General features: G+C 39.8%; 2 protein-coding genes across 2 annotated transcripts; one reads left to right on the forward strand and one right to left on the reverse strand.

Moving 5' to 3' along the window:
* Positions 1-472: 472 nt before the first annotated feature.
* Positions 473-1,687, forward strand: LOC129956818 (uncharacterized). Its single transcript, XM_056068767.1, has one exon. It carries the CDS (start codon positions 473-475, stop codon positions 1,685-1,687), a length of 1,215 nt encoding a protein of 404 aa, XP_055924742.1.
* A 4,572-nt stretch (positions 1,688-6,259) lies between these two features.
* Positions 6,260-7,189, reverse strand: LOC129956819 (uncharacterized). Its single transcript, XM_056068768.1, has one exon. The coding sequence runs from the start codon at positions 7,187-7,189 to the stop codon at positions 6,260-6,262; it is 930 nt and encodes a 309-aa protein (XP_055924743.1).
* Between the last annotated feature and the right edge of the window lie 16,268 nt (positions 7,190-23,457).

Here is a 23,457-nt window from a genome sequence, read left to right on the forward strand (position 1 = left end):
CGGGTGTCCCAATCCCGAGGTACCCAGGGATCTATACTCCCTTTCAGTTCGCTCTCCCCTACGCTTTCTGCTGTGTCTTTCCTTCCCTCGACGGCAAGCGGGGGAGCTCTTCATGAGAAGCTGTCGCCGCTCTGTTTGCTTCTTGCTTCTCATGGACAGCCAAAACCCCACGTGTTGGCCGTGCTTGGCAACCCACTAGAAAGACGGGTGGTGTACTGTGGTCCCCTGTGCTTCAATCGGCTGGTAGCTGGTCACCTGAGTGGCTAGTCTGCTAGGGATCAAGCAAAGGGGTTACTCCTTGGGCTTGGCGTTAAGGGTGGTCACTGTCCCAGGGGGTAACTGCGAGCGTATAGGTTCCCGTTAGCACTAAGGTAAGCGCCGAGGCTGGGAAGGGCCAGAGCCGGTGGCTGCCTTCCCTTGTTGGGCTCCGTGGTGGGCGGTGCCGTCGGGCCTGAAACACTTCTAATATCGTATGGGCAAATCCAAACGTGCTCCCTTCAGTGGGCAACCAATTGTATCAAATGCATTTACAAAACACTTTGAATCATTTTTCGTGATTAAAAGAACCAAAGATGAAGAAAATTTTCATACAGTTTCAGCATTTTTAGTGCAAAAAGCTATATCAAGCACTGTCGGAGAAGTGGTTTCAATTCGAAAATTACATTCTGGAGACTTGCTTGTGGAAGTGAATTCCCGCAAGCAAGCTCAGCAACTGCTGAAATTGAAAGCATTAGCAACGATACCATTAAATGTGAGTGCACATCGAACGCTTAATTCATCCAAAGGTGTTATAACCTGCGGTGAATTGTTTAATGTTTCACTGGAGGAAATAACTCAGAAACTAAGCTCGCAAGGAGTGACACATGTCCGTCGTATTACTATTCGACGTGCCGGTAAACTTCTTGAAACGAAGCATCTAGTTCTCACGTTTAATTCCCCTAAGGCACCAGAATCGATAAAAGCAGGATATCTCAAATTACATGTGAAGGCATTTATTCCCAATCCCTTGAGATGCTTTAAATGCCAGCGTTTTGGCCATTCAAAGGCTAATTGTTGTGGCAATCTGACATGTGCTCGTTGTGCTGAAGCTGGTCATGAGAGCACTGACTGCACATTAAAAGAAAAATGCACAAATTGCAAGGGAGAGCATACCTTTTTCTCACGAGCCTGCCCCAAATGGAAGCTCGAGAAAGAAATTGTTACAACGAAGGTAAAAAAAGATGTATCGTTTCAGGAAGCCAGACGACTGGTGTTAGCGCAGACTCCAACAGAAGGTCGTAGCTACGCCTCCGTAACAAAATCACTCAGAAATTGTGAGGCACAAACAAAACCTGTAACCATTTTATCAAGCGATTCCGATTCTGACTTAATTTCAAGTCCAATAAAGGCAAAATCATCTGATTTTAAGAAAAGGTCACGCATATCAAAAGCCCGAAAGTTCTTGACTTTGAAATTTTCAAAGAAAGGCGCTTCCCTGAAAGATTTGAAATCTCGGAAGTCAGTTGCTCTTGAGATAGGCAAAGCTGGTCTGGCCACCAAGGACTTACCTTCTTTATTTGGGAATCCATCTAATTCTAAGCTATTAAAAATCCATCCTTCAGAGGATGATGAAGATTTCCACATGGGTGGCGAACAGTCGGCAACTCCTCTCACTGGCGTTGATAACAGTCCCCCTCCCACTTATTAATGGCCTCTTTTATTTCCTTGTCGTGGAATTAGGACAAAGCTGGAAGACCTCAAAGCTCTCGTGAATTCCACACACCCTGTGTGTATAGTTCTTCAAGAAACGTTCTTGAAGTCAAATGTGCACTTGAAGTTACGTGGATATAATTGTGTCCGAAAGGATAACATTACTGGCTTATCTTCTGGTGGAGTGTGCCTTTTGACCTCCAACAGTTATCCCAGTACTATCCTAAACCTACACACTTCCTTGCAGGCTGTGGCGGTACAGGTGCACGTCAAAACCTTAGTTACAGTCTGTTGTATTTATCTACCACCAAATGATGTTATCTCTCAAAATGATCTTAACATTCTGGTTGATCAACTTCCAGTACCTTTCATACTGCTAGGTGACTTCAATGGCCATGGCACTATGTGGGGTTCTGATAGAACAAATTCTCGCGGGCGACAGATAGAACAATTTATTTCTGATAACTGTCTCTTCTGCTCAATAATAACGAGAAGACACATTTCCATGAACCCACAGGTACATTTCATTCTGTTGATTTGGCTATTTGCACTCCTGCACTTTTCCCCTTGCTGAACATTACAGTGGCAAGTGATCTATACAATAGCGATCACTTTCCCTTGATCATATCCCATGCTGATGAGAACAATGCGACGCACTATCCACAGACTTACGTATTCCAGAGAGCAGACTGGGGTACATTTACTAGGAAAGCAGTGATTACTGATGAAATGTTTACTTCTACTAGTATTACCAATGCGGTTCAAAATGTTATCGACTGTATCATTGGTGCTGCGAATGCTACAATTCCTAAGCGCTCATCCTTTCTACGAAAATATCACAAACCGTGGTGGAACGACGCTTGTCGTGAAGCTTATAGGAACCAAAAGAGATTATGGGGGATCTTTCGAAGATACCCTACAACTGAAAACCTCATTGCATTTAAAAAGGCAAGAGCAAATGCGCGCCGTCTACGACGTCGAAGCCAAAGAGCTTCATGGATAAGGTACGCTTCCTCAATTACCTCTACTACATCCAGCGCCCAAGTGTGGCGGAAAGTCCGGACGGCCAATGGCATATACAGAGAGTTTACTTTTCCTGTATTAACCGTTGGATCGTCTTCTTACTCTTCCCCATTGAACACTGTGAATATCATGAGTCAAACGTTTGCTGATATCCCCAGTTCTACTTCCTGTAATTCAGCTTTTCTCAAGAAAAAGAGATGGGCAGAACAACTAAAATTAAAATTCGAAACTCGCAGTTGCTTTTCATACAACTGCACATTCCGGATATATGAACTAAAGAAGGCTCTCTCTCGGACACGTGATACTAGCCCAGGTGTTGATGGAATAACATACAGCATGCTCCGCCATCTGGACGAATCCTCTCTCTTTCATCTCCTTCACCTCTTTAACAGAATCTGGAATGAGCAAGTGTTTCCAGAACAGTGGCGAGAGGCGATTGTGATTCCTATCCTGTAGCCAGGGAAAGATCCGGTAGATCCTCTGAACTATAGACCGATCGCTTTGACTAGTTGCTTATGTAAAACATTCGAGCGTATGGTCAATTCACGTCTCATGTATAAAATAGAGAAAAAAGGTTGTATTTCCCCCTTTCAGAGTGGATTTCGTCGAGGTCGATCCACAGTTGATAATCTTATTCACCTTGAATCTCAAATACGCAATGCGTTTGTTCGCCGAAACCATCTTGTTTCGATATTTTTTGACATTAATTTTTGACATTTCGATATAATTTGACAGTGATAATGAGACACTCTCTCATTATCACTGTCAGATGCACCCTATTGCTATTCAAATTTTGTGTACATTACGACTCCTAGAAAATAGGGGTTTTAAAATTCTCTTTTGTTGGGTCCCAGGGCATGCAGGTATTACCGGTAATGAAAGGGCAGATTTTGCAGCTAAATCTTCAACACTATTTCTAACGCAATCTCTTCCATATTGTGATGCTAAGCGGTCCCTTGTACGACACATCTTTTCTAAATGGCAGATGGCATGGGATCTGCAGATCCACAATAAGTTGCATTTCATCAAGCCCACAGTTGGTTTATGGCCTACTCTACGACAACGTGAGAATGATGTCAAAATGACTCGCCTCCCTATAGGGCATACTCGATATACTCACCGCCATCTCCTTTTTGGTGAAAGGGCACCAATATGCTCCAAATGTCATATTGAGATTAGTATTCAACATATTTTGATTGTCTGTCCTAATTTTGAAGTTCATCGTCGTTACTTCTTCCACTCGTCAAATCTTAACATGCAAGACCTGGTAGGTGAAACATACCATCCAAATATTTTTAAATTTTTAAAATCTATCGATTTTTTTACTTGTATCTGATATTTATTGCTATATCCCTCTGTATACTACTCAGCTTTTAAAACTTTGTCTTTTTTTTCTCTACTATAAAAAAAATTATTGTACATTAGTAATCATCGTTACATTTGAATTTCATGCATTCATTGCTACTTTTTAAAAAAAAATGTCCGTTTTTTACTAGAATCCACCGTCTTTTTTAAAATTTTAATCACTTATTATATGGGATGAAATTGAACCATACGCTTGGCGCAGTATGGCCAAGAATGGCTCTTGCGCCAATAAACCCAACAACAACAACGATTTTGTTGGGGGAAAGTAGTCTTAGGGAAAGCCTCACAACCTCTATAAGAGGCAACATGCCCACTTTTACCGCAATTGATGCATTTCGGTACTTCTACCTTTTCTTTAATTGCACAGGCATTTGTTTCGTGATTTTCGCCGCATTTAAGACAGCGTGGTTTAATGTTGCAGCAATCTGCACTGTGGTGGAAATAATTACACTTGAAACATTGCCTAGTTATATTGCGTGCACGATATGGCTCGATAGTAACGCGGAGATAATTTATACTATTAACAGAATAAATGCTATTGATTTCATCATTTCTTTCGAGCTCAACAAGAAAGAACGGCAGCGCCCTCTTTGTTCTTGTTTGCGTTAGTTGGACAACTTTAGTAACCGGGAAACCGAGTTCGTTTTTGATATGATTGAAAATTTCTGAAGAATCATGGTCAATTGGAAGACCTTTAATCACAACCTTAAAGGGTCGTTTATTTTGAGGTTTGATAATATAATAATCATAGCCTTGTGAAGTGGCAAACGATTGGATTTTTTGATGCTGTTCAATTGAGTTTGGAAAAATTTTGATAAAACCATTGTTAAAAATTTTCTCAGTAGGGCCACAAACTTTTTGAATTTCGGCAAAGATAGTATTAAATTTATCCGCATACCTCAACATGATCGGCAGGACTTTAGTGGGCGTGGCTTCAGTTTCGCGCTCTTTTAAGTTAGCTATCGGTGAGAATTTATTTCGAGTGGTAATTTCCGACTCAACCTTTTGAGGGGGGTTATTTTTTGCAGTTTTTCTTTTAGTGGGGGATTGAAATTTATCCTTTTCAGGTTCATTAAGGAAGTTTGGGGGATTAGGAATTAATTTACATTTACAATTTTCATCCTGACAGACAAGAGTTGAAAGATTACCTTGCGCTTCCTCCAGACGAGAGATGGCGTCAGCACGTTTTGCATCGATATCCATAAGCGTGGGATGGTCTTGAGGCAGATTTGGGTTTTTGATCCAGCATTTCATGGCTTTGTTCAGTCCATCCAATTCCATCTGGATACCAAATATGGCAATCTCGGTAAATTTTCTTTGCGAACAGATCTGGCAGTCAGGTGCTTCCGAAATATTCGATTCGTTTTCATTATTATCGATTAACATACCGTCGTGGGTATAAGCGCGAAAGCGCTTGCTCCCTGCATCCTCCATATCGCCACCGTTCATGACGGTAGCTAGCGAGAGAATGACTGAAAAATAACTGAAAAAAAATCTCTTGAATGAGGCTGGTGGACACAAGGAATCAATTAGGAGCGCCGGCGCCCGTAGGGCGCTATCTCCGATCGACTATGACTTGGAGCATTGCGAAAATGGTCTACACAGAAGTAGGAAATGGTCTTGAAAGAGGTTGGTGACTGACTGACTTTGGATTCTTCATTGAGTGCCAGTGAAAAACACTTCTACTCAGTATGAATATGACTGTGGTACCTGAATTTGAAACCCTGAGAAGTTTTGGCTAAAACAGCATTTGGGACAGTTCTAGGTAGGGGTACCTTTTGGCGATTTGGCGCCAAATTTTTCTCTCCAAAGCCAGCTGACGCAGTTATCTTCAGAATTGTGTTCAGAGATTTTTTTCTGAAGATTACAGCGTCCATTACAGCGGAGAAAAATTTGTCATGAAGTATACAAAAAGAAGTATTTATAAAAATTAAAAATAATTAGTATAAAAAGTATCATAAAAATTAAAAATTAACGTTTCTCATTAATATTTACAGAAAATAAAAATAATTAAAAATTGCACAATTTGAACAGTGTTAAATTTTAAAAAATGAACAAAAATAAAAATACAATTTTTTTTCAACTCACCCGTTGTTACCATGTGAATTTCGTGGGTATGGCAGCTATTACTCCTTTTCGTCGGTATGGCAGCTATTACTCCTTTTCGTCGGTATGGCAGCTATTACTCCTTTTCAATTTCTTTGTTAGGCGGGTACACTTTTATGATTGATTCAAAGAACTGCCGGGTAGTCGATTTAACCCCGGAGCGGTGACACCGCCTCCAAATGTATTCTGCTAAATAGCCGTCCATACCGTCTTTCACTCTTCTCGTTCCTTTCAGAGATCTCTTGCATGCTGCCCAAGTCCCCTCGATTGAATTCGTGTGGGCACCTGTATCCGGGTCCTTAAATGTAAGACTATGATTGACTGTCAGGTGCACAAATCCCTCTTCTGAGAGACAATCGTACGACTTCCAGCAGTCAGACATTACTGTGGAACCCGGAATAACCCATTCTTTCAGTACCGAAAGCAAAGTTTCACTTGTTCGATCCTGTACCACAGTCATAAAACATTTGTTCGAATACCTTTCAACACCCCCAAAAACCCATGCACCCTCAACCATCTTTCCCTTATTAAACTTTCGTTTCCCAAATTTTGATTCGTCAATCTCAACAATTTTACCCGGCCCCCCAAGTGTAACACTTTCATTCACAAGCATACAAACACATACCTCCCTACAAAAACTCATCCAGTCTGTCGTTGTTTGCCTTGCGATATCGGCCTCTTCCGTAATAAATGAATGGGTAACCCACATGGCCGTCGCCAATAAAATTTTCCACAGATCCATCCTAGAATTTGCAAACCATGAATTAGCCCGAATACTTAATTTGCAATAATGCCCTTGCCTTCTACAAACCCAATTAACACCATCACCCAGATCTTTCCTTTCTGTTAAAATCATATCCTGCCCGCATTCAGCACACTTCCGCCCATCAGCAATTAAACCCATTTTCATGCACCATTCTACACACGCTTTCGCTCCCAAACGTTTTAAATCGAAAAAAAACATCAACTTAAGGGATTCCTCATATGTCACATTCATACCAGCCATATTGCACCACAAGAAAAATCGAAGACAGTAAGAAAATAAATACTTAACAAGACTTGGGGAAGACAAGCAGAAGAAATCTGAATAAATCCAATCCACGAAAAGCTGCCACCACTTGAGAAAGCGAAGAGAGAAAAGAAAGAATACGGTAGAAGACTTGAGGAGCAGCAGAAATTAAACGCTGCATTTTGACCTAATTAGTTGAAATTCAAAGTAATTTCGAACCTGATTGGTTAAAAATTACACCCCCGATGACACCCCCCATTACACCCCCGATGACACCCCCGATTCGTCACCGACATCACCGCATTCTCTTAACAGGGTTGCCATACATTGGAAGCGTAGAGGAGTTGCCATATTGGCGACTTTAGCTATAAAATTTGGCGCGTACCGGTGACTAGAATCAACCCCAGCATTTTAAGTGCGGTCATGAGACCAGGTGAGATGAGAGCGATGATGCGGTGCAAAAAGGTGAATAGTGAAAAAAATAAAGTGATTTGGTGCTAAAATAGCAGGGGGAGAATTGGACAAGGCAACAATGTTACGGAGGCTTGAGAGGAAAGGACCATTTTGTGGTGGCATAAGGAAAGTTGTATTTGCTGCTACAGTGGGCGAAATCGGTTTATTGAGCAATGGTTAGGTTTGGGTGATCATTGATCCTTTGGAAGAAGCACCTGGAAAGTTTTGTGATGTATTCTTCGATGGTTTCAATTTTGAGGTCATTTCGGATTACGTCGTTGCGGATATACCAAGGTGCGTTGGTGATAATACGGAGTAGCTTGTTTTGTAGAATTTGGATTTTATTGCGATGTGTTTTTGCAGCAAGCCCCCAAATTTGGGCTGCGTATGTAAGGATGGGCCTGATAACTATCTTGAACAGACGAACTTTGTTGTTGAGGGAAAGTGGAGAGTGACGACCGATAAGTGGGATAATCTCGTGGACTTTTGCCCAGAATTTATTTGAATTGTAATTGACATGGTTTTTAAAGGTGAGCTTATAGTCCAGGATGAGGCCGAGGTACTTCACTTCCTTGTCCCAAGATAGATTTTCGTCGAAGGTAAGTTGTGGGAGAGATTTTTTCGGATGACCTTTACGAAATAAGATGGCGTGTGTTTTATCTGTGTTAATGGAGACACGCCAGCGTGTACACCATTCTTCAATTTTGACTAACGCACCTTGGAGCTGTTTAATGACAAATTTAGGCGTGGCACCTTGAATTAAAATACCAGTGTCGTCTGCAAAAAGGCAATTCATGACAGGTTCCGATTTGGGGAAATCGGAATTATATATGCAGTATAGCAGAGGACTAAGGGCACTGCCTTGAGGTGTACCGGCTTGGATGGTCCCAATCACAGAGAGGAAATGTTGGTTTTTAACTTGGAAGGAGCGATTTGAGAGAAATTTTGAAATAATTGCTGTGAGATAGTATGGAAATTTAAGGTGTATGAGCTTGTAGATGAGACCATCATGCCACATTCTATCAAAGGCCTTTCTCACATTCAGAAAAACACCTCCAGTGATAAGCTTTGCATTGAAGCCCTCGCAGATGGTATTGGTCACCCGAAGGAGTTGGTGGACACAGCTGTGATTTTTCCTGAACCCGTACTGATCATCTGGGATTATGCTATTTTCATTGCAGAACTCTGTGAGCCTGGCGAGTATTAATTTTTCAAAGATTTTGCCAATGTTGCTAAGGAGACTGATAGGAGCCAGGGAGCTTTGGATTTTGATTAGGTTTCGGGAACATTAAAACATGAGCTATTTTCCAGACAGATGGGAAGTGGTTAAGTTGTAGGCATTTAAAAATTTTTGTAAGGTGGGTGATTGCATTAATGGTGAGCATCTTAATGGCTTTGTTAGGAATTCCGTCAGGACCAGTGGCTTTTTTGACGTTCAGTTTCTTGATGATGTCTATGATTTCCTTGGGGGAGGAAAGTTTTGGTTTGGAAGGCTGTGGTGGTAGGTTGAAAAAATCATTGACAGCAATTTTGACCCTTCGGATTTGGTTGTTGCAGTAGGGTTCAGGGTTGACTTGGAAGGAGTTTTCCAGAGAATGGAGGAAGGCATTGGCCTTGCCCAACGGGGTGTATTTTAGCCCATCCGTATCCAGGATCGGTGGCAGAGCAAAGAACTTCTTGGTAAGTTTTCGGTTGAATTCAAAAAGGGAGTTGTCTTCCGGGTTGAGGCTTTCCAGGAGTTCTTTCCAAGAGTTATTGTTGTATTCATTAATTTCATCTTTAATTTCATTCTGTAGCTTGGTGAACAAAAGTTTGTATGGTGGGTAGAATGTCAACTGCCAAAATTTGCGCCATCTATTTTTGAGTTTAATTTTGTTAACAATTTCAGGAGGGAGTTTTCTGGGAGGGCCTTTTATGTTTTTAGCTGTAGAAGCTTGGTTTAATGCGGTGACAACTGAAGCAGTGAATTTTGAGATTGCGTCGTCAATATCTTGAGTTGTTTCAAGGATAGGGTTGCCTGGGATGGAATTTTTAATAATGGCTGAAAAGACTGACCAGTTTGTAGTTTTGATCGTTTTGGGTGTTGCCAAGAGGTTAACGTTGATGTCGATTTCAAAGAGAACAGGATTATGGTCACTAGACAACTCGTTGATAGAGGTTGCGGTACCGGAAGCAATATTGCGCATTATACCAAAGTCCAACGTGCTAGAGGAAGGAGCATTGATAGGGAAGTGAGTGGGTTCAAGTGGAGCAATGAGGATTAGGTTATTCGATGCAATGAAATTGTGAATGATGGCACCGTTGCTGTTTGAGCGACCAGCACTCCAAGATGGGTGTTTGGCATTGAAGTCTCCAACGACAATACTTTTGGTAGTTAGGTTAATGACCCTTTGAAGCTCGGAGGTGTTAATTTTGCCATGAGGAGGGCGATAGATGCTGGCTAGGGTAATATGGAGACCGTTTGGTAAATCTATTGAGATTGCAGTGTTCTCAAAGCTGGTAGAAGAAATGGGGGTAGGATGATGAGGAATAGAGTTTTTAATTAAAATAGCAGTGCCACCACCTTTGTGGGTGAGTCTGTCAGTTCTGTAGCTGGTGTAATTTGGGATTTTGAGGTTGTCGGAAGGACGAAGATGGGTTTCTTGGATGGCAATGACATCAGGTGCCCAGTCAAAGATGAAGTACTTAAGCTCCTTGTATTTATGTCTGATTCCGCCCGCGTTCCAAGACACAATGTTCAGAGAGTTGAATTTAGAGCTATTGAACGTTGGCAGGAACTGACTTGAGGAGGGCAGACATTTGAGAAAGGAAGTTGTTCATTAGGTTTGTAATTTGGTTTACAGTGATGGGTTGACTATCAACTTGCGGCTGTTCCATTTGGGGCTGCACAATTGGTGACTTGGTGGTAGTGACCGGTTGTTTCGTGGGGAAATTTTCTTTTACTTTGGCGAGAGCACTGGGATTATTCCAACCATCGCTGGGAGAGCTTGGAAGGTTCTGCGAAAAGCTGGGTTCTTTGGGCACTGAGAATAATTTGCCGTGTGGGGTCAGGTTGGTGGCAGGGAGCAGCGTCTTAAATAGTCCTGGCTTGGAGCGTCTCTCGTCCAATGGGAGGCTTGCATCTGTCGGCGAGGTCGTCTTGGATCTGCTGGAGGGTTTGGCTATGGCAGAGGTGCATCCTGGGAAGCTAGTGAGCGAAAACACAGACTGCTGGTAGAGTGGTTGTGAGGGGGATGGGGTGAGAATCTATTTGTGGCTGCCAATAGAAGGGGCGAGATGGAACATGGATTGTGGTTTTATTAAGATTTGATAGGAATTTGAATTATGGGATTAAAGGGTTAAAAAGGGTTGCGAATGTTGTTTTAATTGTTGAGCTATTGATCTGTTTAAAGTAGAATGAGTCTGGGTCTTCTGGAATTTGGGTTTGGGGTGTAGGATACGATTTCTTTTATTGCTGGGTTGTCAATATTATTTAGATCTGAGAAGAATTTAGTTGCTATTTTTTTGATGAATTCTTTTATTGATGGTAAATTAAGGGCATGTCTGATGTCTTCGTTTTTCATGAACCATCTCGCCTTTGAAATTTGTCTGAGAATAATGTTTTGGCACCTGTCTATATGGTTGAAATTTTTTGATGCAGCATAGGCCCAGATTGGGCAAGCGTAAGTTAAGACAGGTCTTAGCATCGCAGTATAAATAAGCACTTTATTGTCCCTACACATTTCGGAATTCCGAGCAATTAGGGGATATAGTTTACGCGAATTATCTCGGAATTTATTTCTAATGTAGTTAATGTGAGATTTCCAAGTTAAGCTTTTGTCCATTATGACGCCGAGGTATTTTGCTTCCTGAGACCAGGGGATTATTGTGTTTTTAATTTTAATATTGAATTTTGGTTTTTTGTTTCTCTTGGAGAAAAATACAGCTTCCGTTTTGGAGGTGTTTATGGCGATTTTCCACTCATGGAACCAGCTATCTAGGTCTTTGAGGTGTTTATTTAGGGCGTGTGTAATGTATCTTATGTTTCTGTTTTTGGCCAGTATCGCGGTGTCATCTGCAAAAATGCAGAGTTTAGTATTTAAATTTTGTGGTATATCATTTATGTAGATGGAATAAAGGGTGGGGGACAGTTTTGCCCCTTGTGGGACGCCTGCTTGTATGGAGCGAAGTTTGGAGAGTGTGGCATTTACTCTAACTGTGAATTTTCTATTGAAAAGGAAAGAATTAATGATCTGAATTAGTGGGGGTGGTATATTGTATTTTATTAACTTGTAAATTAGGCCCTCAAGCCACACTCTGTCAAAAGCTTTTTGTATGTCAAGGAAAACAGCACCTGTGTGTTCTCTTTTCTCAAACCCTGAGGAGATGAATTCAACTGCTCTGAGAAGCTGGTGGGTTGTTGAAAGTTTGGGTTTGAAACCAAATTGGGAGGGGATAAGAATATTATTGTCATTTAGGTGGTTGTTTAATTTTTCGAGAATAAAATGCTCAGTAATTTTACTAAAATTTGGAAGGAGATATATTGGCTTGTAGTTTTAGGGGATAGTTGGATCTTGACCAGGTTTGAGAATTGGAATCAAACTGCTGTTTTCCATGCTGTGGGGAAATATTTAAATTTAAAAATTAATGACAAAATATGGTAGAATTTAATTAAGGTGATTAATGGTAGGTTTCTGATTATTAGGTTGGAGATACCATCAATTCCTGGTGCTTTTTTAGTATTTAATTTTTTAATGTAATTTATGAAATTTATGATGTGGGGGGGGGTTCTAATTCTGTTGTGTTTTGTGTTGTGTAGAATTTTTGTAGTGTTGTTTCAACAATGTGTTCTGTGTTTGTGTTGTGCATGTCGTTTAGTGTAAATTGTTGCTCCAAGCTTTGCGCTAAAGTTTCTACTTTGTCTGTGTTGGAAATTGCTTTACCGGCCGGGCCATTAAGGGCTGATATTTTAGTGTGTTGTTTTCTCATGTGTTTTGCAGTGTTCCAGAGTGAATTGTCATTTGGTTGAAGGGTAGTGAGTTTATTTTTCCAATCTTCTTCGATAGCTTGTTTTTTGGTTTTGTTGGTCAGTCTATTTAATTTATTATATTCTTTTTTAACTGCTGGGTCCCGAGTGGTTTGCCATTTTTTCCTCGCAGCATTTCTTAATTTATAGAAGTTTTTAACTTTGTTATTAATAAATTGGGCTTCTGGGTCTATTGTTTTGGAATTTGCGTTGAAGGTGTTTATTATTGTGTTGGAGAATTCTTCTACCAGTGTGTCGAGCTCGTGAGAGTTGTTTGCTGTGGAATTTAGATTAGTGTTGTTTATGGTGTCTTTTTTAAATTTAATCCAGTTTGTTTTAATTTTATTGCTATTTTTAGGGTTTTAAATTTAAAGTAATAATTTAGTATAACTGGATTGTGATCTGAACTGAGCTCCGGGACTGAGGAGATATCGTAAGTGAATATTATGTTTTTTGTTACGGCAAGATCAATATATGATGCAGAATATATGCCGTATCTTGTGGGGGTGGGTGTGGCGGTGATTTCGTAGTTGCTTTTTTGAATAAAATCGTAAAGGTTTTTACCTCTTGTAGTATTTTTGTTTGAGCCCCAGCTAACGTGAAGAGCGTTAAAATCTCCACCTAGAATGCATAGGTTTTCTAAATGCCTGATATTTTTTAAGTCCAGTGTGAATGTTTTGTTGTCTGAGGAGGGGGGATGTAAACAGAAGCTATTAGAATTGGGTTTGAATTGGGTAGATTGAGTGAGATGATGGTTGATTCTATTTGATTTAATTGAGGGGGTGGTATTTCGTGGTGGGGTAGATTATTTTTAATTATTATAGCAGTTCCTCCACTAGGTTGGATAGGGTCTTGATTTGGTCTATGATTAACGTAAGTGGTGAAATTAGAAATTTTTATAGTTTGGGGAGGTCTCAGGCGAGTTTCTTGAATTAAAATGATATCGGGGTTGTGCTTATTTATACAGTCTCTTAACTCATAAGAGCGGGAGTTGATGCCGTTTGCATTCCAGAACACTATTCTTAGACTGTTAGGAGTGAATTATTTATTTATATTAATGACTGCTTCCAGTAATTTTTCAACTTGGTGTTGTGGATTTTGAGCATTTTTCATGAGTCTTATTGCTTCTAGTAATTGTGGGTTTGCTTTTAAAACGTTTCTCAGGGTTATCAGTATCTGGAGCAATTCAACAGTTTCCTTCAGTGATAAATCCTCTTGGGAATCTCGGACGGACTGCAGTAGGGGCGCCATCTGTTGGAGTGGGGATGAGACTGAAGTTGATTCAGGAGCTGTCCGGGGGGCTTGTTGTCGGTTATTGATAACGTTTGCGTAGGATCTATTGTCCGTGTAATTGCTGTTGAAGGTTGAAGGGGCTGGGCGTGGGAGGGGGGCTTGCATCTTAGGGAACTTTTCACATCCTCTCCATCACATGAATGGCGCAGTTTAGCCAAGGATGGCTCTTGTGCCAGAAAAATGCAAACAAACCAAACCAAAACACATCCTCTCCATGAGGCGACGTGTCCTTCTTTGCCGCAATTGATTGCATCGAGGATTATCTAATTTGGTGGTTATCTCGCATTCTCTTGTTTTGTGATTATTTCCGCATTTTAGGCATCTCGGCAAGCCACCGCATGTTGAGGAGCTGTGATGGAAGAAATTGCAGTTCCAGCACTGGGTAAACCCTGAGCGTTTTTGGAAGCTTTCAATTTTAAAGCATTGTGTTAATGTTATAAATTTTTTCTGCGTTGGGGGATCTGGTTAGCTGGACGAAAAATATTGGGAGGGGTTGTTTGGTTTTTTGTTGTGTGAGCTGAGTCACTTTTTCAACTAAGAAATTGCTATAAGTTCTTTGATTTCGTTGGGGGATGTATTAATGGAGAGGCCTTTGATAACAACTTTGAGTGGCCTTTCGCTTCTGGGTGTGATGGTATAATAGTTAAGGTTTTTCTCTTTTAGTAGGTGGATAATGTCTTTTGGGGTTACTCTGATGTACCCGTTGCTATGGGAATTTTTTGTGCCTGGGAATTTTCTATTTAATTCCTGGAGGATTAATGAGTAGTTTTCAGTGATCTGCATCATTATTGGGGGGATGATGGGTTTGTCGTTTACTTCAGTTAGGGCTTCGAATCTGTTGGATGTTGTTATTGGGGTAGGGAGGATTTAGGTGGGTTTCTTTTTCTAGCTAATTTTTTTGAAACTGGAGTTGCTAGTTTGAATTCAGAGTTGTTGAATTTTTTATTAGGTGAATTTGGTTTTGAATTGGGGGAGGGTTAGGGATCTTTTATTTCCGGAGTTTACTTGGATTGGGGAGAGGATTGAAACATAAATGTTCAGAGTGCACCACTCTATCGGGCAAAAAGTATTTTTTGACTCACCTATTAGGCGGTCCTTTTCCAGGCGCTTGGCTTGGTAGTCGTGTATCTTTTGGTTGATTATTTCTTGTAATGCCTCTTCTTGGCGCTGTTTGTATAACATCTTTAATTGTGAGTCTAAAACTGTCATTTCGCTTTGGATGTGTGGTTCTTTGGCATTGAGCAAATTGCTCTCGTGCCGTGATTAGATTGATTCCGCTATCCTGGGCGTCCATCGCGCCCTCTTCATCTTCCCTTTCAGAAATAGCAACGATTAACAGAGTTCCCGCCCGAGATGGGCTACCTCCAACTTTGTGATGTTGACGGGACCCTGGCTTTGACTAAAGTGACATTGTTGTATGGGTATTGCAGCTCATTGGGGCCGCAGGCCCCACCATCTGCAAATCTGGTAATGTTAAAACTTAGCGCAAATGGAACTAACTTGTTATGTTAAAGTGTGCACCATTTAATTAATTTTTGGGGGATTTGTAAATGTATCATTGTTTTGTGTGAGAAAAAAAAAAAAAAAAAAAGAGAAATACAGTAATTAAAGGAAAATAGAGTAAAATAGCAAGATGAGGAACATACTACGGTAGCAGTAGCTATTGAAGGATTTTAAGGGAGCAGCGGGGCCTTTTCCTGTTTTGTTTGTCCTCTGTGTTGTATGTTGGGAGTTCTTGTAGGGTCAGATTTTCAATTTCAGGAATTTTATCGAAAAATTTCTTGGCGAGTTTCACTATAAATTCCTTGATTGGGGGAACTCCTATTGCGTGAGAAATGTCAGCATTTCTGTGGAACCATCTGGCTGCAGTTATCATTCTGATGGTTTTATTTTCGAGAACTAAGATTTTGTTGAGGTTTGTTTTTGCGGTGACTAAAGTGACATGACTGGGTATACTCAGGGTATATACAAGATTTACCATCGACCAATCAGAATCGTCTCGTAAGCGGCGTGTGGGTGAGGGTGTAAAAGGCTGGCGAATCCAGAGATCTCCTTTCGTACGTTCCAGAATGGATTTAATTTTTCTGGTTCAGCTTCTTACTCAAGATGTAGTGAGGGGTAGGGGTGAAGGGTGTTCAACTGCTCTACTTTCCCTTTGACTGCTTGCGCGAAGTTTTGCATGGATTTAAATTTTTTGGATATACCTAACTGAATGATTATTTATGGGTTGGGAGATGACAAGTATACAAGACCCACAGATATAGGTCGGTGTGGGGGGGGGTTGTTTTATTCGGTGATTTCTTAAGAGTGTTTTAGATTAATAATACATTACGGGATCTCTTGTTTTTAAGGTTAGGGGTGTATGGGGTTAATTTATTTAATTCTTCATTTTCATGTTCGTCAAGGGATTTGAAAAAAATTGTTGCAAGCTTTTTGATTACTTCTCTAAAGGAGGGATAATTTAGTGCCTTCCTGATGTCGGTGTTTCTCATATACCAATTCGCGTTTGCTATTTTTCTAATCCTTAGATTATATTGTGTTTCTACAATTTTTAATTTTGACTATGCAGTTCAGCCCCAGACGGGACATGCATAAGTTAGTACTGGACGCAAGTAGGCAGTAAAAATAAGCATTTTTGCATCCCTATCCATTTTAGAATTCCGAGAAATTAGGGGGAAGAATTTACGCGTTGCTCCTCGGAATTTATTTTTGAGTTTTGTTAGGTGGGATTTAAAAGTTAATTTTCTGTCCAGTGTGACTCCTAAGTATTTGCTCTCCTGAGACCATGGGATTTTGTGGCTATTTATTTCTGTTTGTTCGTATTTTCCGTCTCTGGTTCCTATGGAAGAGAACTGCTTCAGTTTTTCCTGCATTGATTTCAATTTTCCACAAAGTCATCCATTCATGGATGGCTTTTAAATGCCTATTCAGAGCTATTCTGAGATAATTAACGTTTCTATTTTTGGCCAGTATTGCTGTATCATCGGCATATAAGCAAAGAAGCGTGTTGAATTGTTAGGGGATGTCATTGATATAACATGTGAAAAGCACCAGTCCTAGTTTTGTTCCTTGTGGTACACCTGCATTAATTCTTTTGATATCAGAGTATTCCTCTTTGACCTTTACTAGGAATTTTCTGTCTTGCAGATATGATATTAAAATTTTGATCAGGTACGGGGGTGTGTTGTAATTAATTAACTTGTGTATTAATCCATCCTGCCAAACTCTGTCAAAGGCTTTTTGGATATCTAGAAAGATTGCTCCAGTTTTTTGTTTATTCTGAAAGCATTTTGTTATATACCGTGTGACTCTAATTAATTGGTGGGTAGTTGACAGTTTTGGTCTGAATCCAAATTGTTCTGGGCACAGGATGTTACTATCTTGTAGGTGTGTGTTTAATCTCTTTAAGATAACACTTTCTGTTATTTTACTAAGTGTAGGGAGTAAAGAAATTGGACGATAACTAGCAGGGCTAGTGGGGTCTTTTCCTGGTTTTAAAATGGGGACCACAGTGGCAGTTTTCCAACGTGTGGGAAAACGTTCAATTTCAATGATTTTTCTAATCAAAATTGTAAGAATTATAATTACATTTAAAGGTAGTTTTTTGATCATTTGGTTATTAATTTTGTCTATTCCTGGTGCTTTTCCATTTTTAAGTTTGTTTATTTGTTGAATAATTTCATTTGTTGTTGGCAGTTGGTCTTTATTACACTTGGGTGTTGGTGTGGTGTGGAATTTTGCTATTGTGTCCTTAACCGTGTCCTCAATTTCATTATTTTTGATGTCATTGAGTGTGAATTGTGTCTAAAGGCTGTCAGCCAGGCAGTTTGCTTTGTCATTATCAGTTTGTGCAATACTGGCCTGTCCTGTTAGTGCTGGAATTTCAATTTTCTTTTTCTTGAATGGTTGTGCAACATCCCAAATGTTCTCATTTACTACGTTAATATTTATTAATTTTTTCATAAATCTATTTTGCTCCATGTCCGCATCCATTTTATGTATATTTTTATTTAATTTATTTAAAATAGTTTTAATGCTAGGGTCCCTTGTAATTTGATACATTTTCCTGATTTTGTTCCTTTGAGTTATTAAATTTTTAAGTTCATATGGGATGTAATTTTTGTTAGGTTTTATAGGGATAGAGTTTTTATTTTTAATTAAGTTAATTTTGGTTTCAATCTCATCCACTAGGTTGTCTATTTTGTCTGGGCTGTTAATATTATAGAAGTTAAAGTTTGTTTTGGTTAGGTCATTTTTAAAGTTTTTCCAATTAATTTTACTATTGTCAGGGAGTTGATATTTAAAGAAAAAAAAATCTAATTTAATTGGGTTGTGGTCAGAGCTGAGTTCATTAAGGGATGCTATTTTGTAAGGATAGAGAAAATCTTTGACTATAGCTAGATCTATAGTGGTTGCTGAATTATATCCAATTCTAGTGGGCTCTGGGGGAAAGATTATTTCAATACCTATTTGATTTGCAAAGTGTTTTAGAGTATTTCGTCTTTTTGTAGAATTTTTGCACTTCCATGCAGTGTGGTGAGCGTTGTAGTCCCCACAAATTATTTGATTAGAGCTGCACTGCAGTAAATTTTCAAGGTCGAAGGTGAACAATAATTCATCCGACGATGGGGGAATGTATAGAGACGTTAAAGTAAAAGGATCAGCGTTTTTAGGGGTAACTACAACTACAGTTGCCTCAGTATGATAAAGTGTCGGTGGAATTAAATGATTGTGTGGGATCGTTGATTTTATGGCGATTGCCGTACCTCCACTTGCTTTCGCTATATCCTGTTTTTCGCGATAGCTATAATAAACATTGTAGTTTGCAAGATAAATTTTTTCATTTGGTCTCAGGTGCGTTTCTTGTAATAGTATGGCATCGGGGTTATACTTATTTATAAAGTGTCTAAACTCATTGATTCTGAGTTTAATCCCATTTGCGTTCCAGTACACTAGTGATAATGATCTAGCTATAAATTACTTTAGCCACTGGGTTTACTTTGGCTAATTGTCTCAACTAGTATAAATAATTTGGTCATTGGATCATTAACCTTTTTCATTTCGTTTACTGCGTGAAGAAGGTTCGGTATTTCTTCAAAAAGTTTCTTGATTTCGCTAATGGCACTGAGGAGTTCTGTGATATTTCCACCCCCGCAGTCGTTGTTTACATTTTGTTTGTTTACGTTGGGCTGCTGTGGTGGCGCCATCTGCTGAGCAGAGTTGCCGTTCAAAGCTTGTGCATAGGATAAGTTTGTTTTTGTAAAAGAGGGCTTGATTAATTGAGGAATTCTATTTGTGTAGTTATTATTGTTAAGTTTAGGGAATTTGGGACATCCACGGTAAGCCGCAACGTGTCCTTCCTGCTCGCAATTTATGCATTTAGGGTTTGGATGTTTCTCTTTAATTTCACATTCTCTGGTCTGATGTTGCTGATTGCATTTAATGCACCTGGGTTTCATCCCGCAATTTTCGGCTTTATGGCCAAAGTTGTTGCAATTGAAGCATTGAATTATCCGATTTCTCCCTCTATATTGTTCTACTGTGACTTTAAGATAGTCAATGCTTTCTATCTTGTATATTTGGTGAACTATGTTGTTTCTATTAAGTTCAACCATCATAAAAGGTAGTGGTTTTTTGGTTCTGATTTGTGTCAGTCTAAGTATCTTACTGACCGAGAAACCTCTTTTTGTTAATTCTGCCTCTAAAACTTCATCTATGTAATCTATTGGCAGTCCTTTGAATACAACCCTGACTGGCCTTTGATTTTTTGGTCTTATGACATAAAATTCATGACCCATTTCCCTGCAGTATTCAACAATTTTCTTGTATGTATTTATATCATTAGTAAATATTTTGATGAAACCATTTCCAAGAATGTTATTTGTAGTGCCAAATCTAAGATTAATCTGTTCCAGGACTTTGTTGAAATCTTTTACATATTTTAGCATGATAGGTGGGATTTTTTCAGTGTTATCTTCTTGTTTTTCAGTATCTATACAATTTCCCCTCAGGGGCTCACCTACTATAGGCGAGTACGGGTGTCCCAATCCCGAGGTACCCAGGGATCTTTACTCCCTTTAGGTTTACTCTCCTCTGCGCCTTCTACTGTCACTTTTTTTTCTTTCCCTCAAGGGTAGGCGAGGGAGCTCTCCATGAGAAGCTGTCGCCGCTCTGTTTGCTTCCTGCTTCTCATGGACAGCAAATACTCCCACGTGTTTGCCGTGCATGGCGACCCATTAGACGGGCGGAGCACTGTGGTCCCCGGTGTATCAATCGGCCGGTAGCTAGCAACCTGAGTTACTAGTCTGCTAGGGATCAAGCGAAGGGGTCACTCCTTGGGCTTGGCGTTAAGGGTGGTCACTGTCCCCGGGGGGGTGACTCCCAGCGTATAGGTTCTGGGCAGCATTATGGCAAGTACCGAGGTTGGAAAGTTTCCAGAGCCGGCAACTACCATCCCTTGTTGGGCTCCCAGGGATCTTTACTCCCTTTCAGTTCGTTCTCCTCTACGCCTTCTGCTTTTTGCTGTGTCTTTCCTTCCCTCGACGGCAAGCGAGGGAGCTCTCCATGAGAAGCTGTCGCCGCCCTGTTTGCTTCTTGCTTCTCATGGACAGCCAAAACCCCACGTGTGGCAACCCACTAGAAAGACGGGTGGTGCACTGTGGTCCCCTGTGCATCAATCGGCTGGTAGATAGTCACCTGAGTGTCTAGTCTGCTAGGGATCAAGCAAAGGGGTTACTCCTTGGGCTTGGCGTTAAGGGTGGTGTCACTGTCCCCGGGGGTAACTCCGAGCGTATAGGTTTGAATTTGAATTTTAGTGGCACAAGAGCCAAATCTGGCTAAGCTGCGCCAAACATTGATTAAAAACGTAAAACCATGTATATAAAATTCTTAAACATACGCGCTAAAATACAAGATAAACATGAAACAAATATTAAACAGCGAAGAATAAGGAATAAAATAGCAAAATATTAAAATGTCAAAGGAAATCTAAAGTTCATATAAACATCTCAAATACAAAAAAGGCTAAAATATGAAGAAAATTTTTAGATTTTTGATAAAATTCCTATGCTTCTAAGGAAAGCAAATAACTGTTGGTGGGGCCTTTTCCCCAACAGATCTTTCAGATCTACATCAGTAGTACCAAAAAAATATAAACGAAAGGGATTGAAATCAGGACATTTTGTTAAAATATGATCTATCGAGTCTTGTATTCTGCATGAGGAACATAACAGTGCCGGGTCTCTAAATAACAAATGCTTATGAGTGTAACGAGTATGACCAATTCGAAGGCGAGTCAGCCTCACATCAGCCTGACGAAAAGGTATAGTCGGCCATGTATTAATAATGGGTTTGATGCTGTAAAGTTTGTTGCCTATTTGGCAGCTCCAGGATTCCTGCCACTGAGTATAAATATGTCTTTGCACACATCGGTGGATGTCATCATATGGTGTTTCATAATTTAAAGGAGTTGAGGCCAATCGAGCCATGCTATCTGCCTTCTCGTTGCCATCAATTCCAACGTGACTTGGGATCCAGCAAAAGATTATGTCAAACCCGTTCTTTTCGAGGGAATGGTAGCTGTATAAAATATCCAAAACAATTGGATGGTAGTGGAAAGAAAGATGTCCCAGTTGTGTTAGAACACTCCTGCTATCACTATAAATACAGAATTTTCGAAACTGACTTCTAGAAATTCGTTGCAAGGCATAAAATATTGCCATTGCTTCGGCACTATAGACGGAAAATGAAGAAGAAAGACTATGGCTGTATGAGGTATTATCAAATATAACACCAAAACCTGTGTGCCCTTCAGTTTTAGAACCATCTGTAAAGACGGCAATATAATCAGAATACTGACTTCGATGGGAGTGGAAAATACTTTGAAAAATGACCGGAGAGGTTTCAGTTTTATTAAAATTTATGAAGGGGTTTATATGTTCCACTGACAGCATTTCCCAAGGGGCTTGATGAAAAATACCTGTCGACAAGACTTGCAATTCCTCCAGTTTCATATCTTTAATCAAAAGTTTCGTGCGGTCAAAGAAAGGACGGATACAAGATGGCCGAGCATTATAAAGCCTGCTGATTGAACAATTGGAAAGCGGTTGTCTCAAAGGATGGTTAGAGTTCGACATTACTTTAAAATAATAAATAAGTGACAATTTCTGTCGCCTCAAAATTAGTGGCATTTGGTTACATTCAGCATAAAGGCTCTCAATGGGGGATGTCCGGAAAGCTCCAGAGCATATTCTTAAAGCTGAATGATGAACCGTGTCAAGTTTCCGTAAGACAGATTTGCGTGCAGAACCATAAACAATACAGCCATAATCAATGCGAGAAAGTATTACAGCCTGATATATCCTAAGGAGAGACACACGATCCGCGCCCCAAGTAGTGTTTGATAAAACTTTCAAAATATTCAATAGCCTTTCGCACTTTTTACGTAAATAGAGAATGTGCGATAAAAAAGTCAGTTTACTGTCTAAAATAACTCCTAGGAAACGAACTTCTTGAACGACTGGAATAGGTTGATTGTGAATATAAAGTTCTGGTTCAGGATGCAAATTCCTTTTTCTGCAAAAATGTACAATACAGCTTTTGCTTGAGGAGATGGTGTGGCCATTTTGTTCGCACCATGAAAGGACACTATTGATAGCAGTTTGAAGTCTTCTCTCGATTTCATTCATGTTCACTCCCTGACAAGATATCTGCAAGTCATCTACGTAGAGGAATTGCATCCTGAATTGAATTGATTGAGACAAACGTAAAAGTACTTTTGAAATGTGAAGGATGAAAAGTGTTACACTCAAAACGCTTCCCTGAGGGACGCCCTCAGATTGAATGAAAGAGTTTGAAAGTATACCACCAACACGGACGTTAAAAGAACGATGAGATAAAAAGTTTCTTATAAAAATTGGTAAATTTCCATAAAATCCATAATCTGATAAAGTACGTAGGATACCGTAACGCCAAGTGCGGTCATACGCTTTATCAACGTCGAAGAAAACAGAAACTAAATGATATTTTTTGACAAATGCATTACGGATCTGAGTTTCTAAATAAACAATATTGTCTAATGTTGAGCGTCCTCTACGGAATCCGCTCTGATACATTGGTATAAAATTATTCATTTCCAGTTCATAAATTAATCTGGAGTTGATCATTCTCTCAAGTGTTTTTGATAGACAGCTTGTAAGTGCTATAGGTCGGTAACTTAGTGGGTCAGCGCTATCTTTCCCAGGTTTTAATATTGGAATAACTATAGCATTTTGCCATTGTCTTGGATAGACATGTTCATTCCAGATTCGATTAAACAACTGAAGAACGTTTAAGAGGGAATTTTCGTGCAAATTTTGAAGCATGCAGTATGTTACTCCATCTGGTCCTGGAGATGAATTATGACACTGGGATAGAGCCTTCTGTAATTCAAACAATTTAAATTTACAATTATACGGAGCATATTTGTTGCTGTCAAATGAGACAGGATGTTGTTCAAAGAGTTTCTTAATTTCCT

This window comes from Argiope bruennichi, chromosome 11 (genome assembly GCF_947563725.1).
Source record: "Argiope bruennichi chromosome 11, qqArgBrue1.1, whole genome shotgun sequence".
NCBI lineage: Eukaryota > Metazoa > Arthropoda > Arachnida > Araneae > Araneidae > Argiope > Argiope bruennichi.

Coding starts and splice junctions, on each gene's coding strand:
- LOC129956818 (XM_056068767.1), top strand. CDS start 473: ATGGGCAAATCCAAACGTGCTCCCTTCAGTGGGCAACCAATTGTATCA.
- LOC129956819 (XM_056068768.1), bottom strand. CDS start 7,189: ATGGCTGGTATGAATGTGACATATGAGGAATCCCTTAAGTTGATGTTT.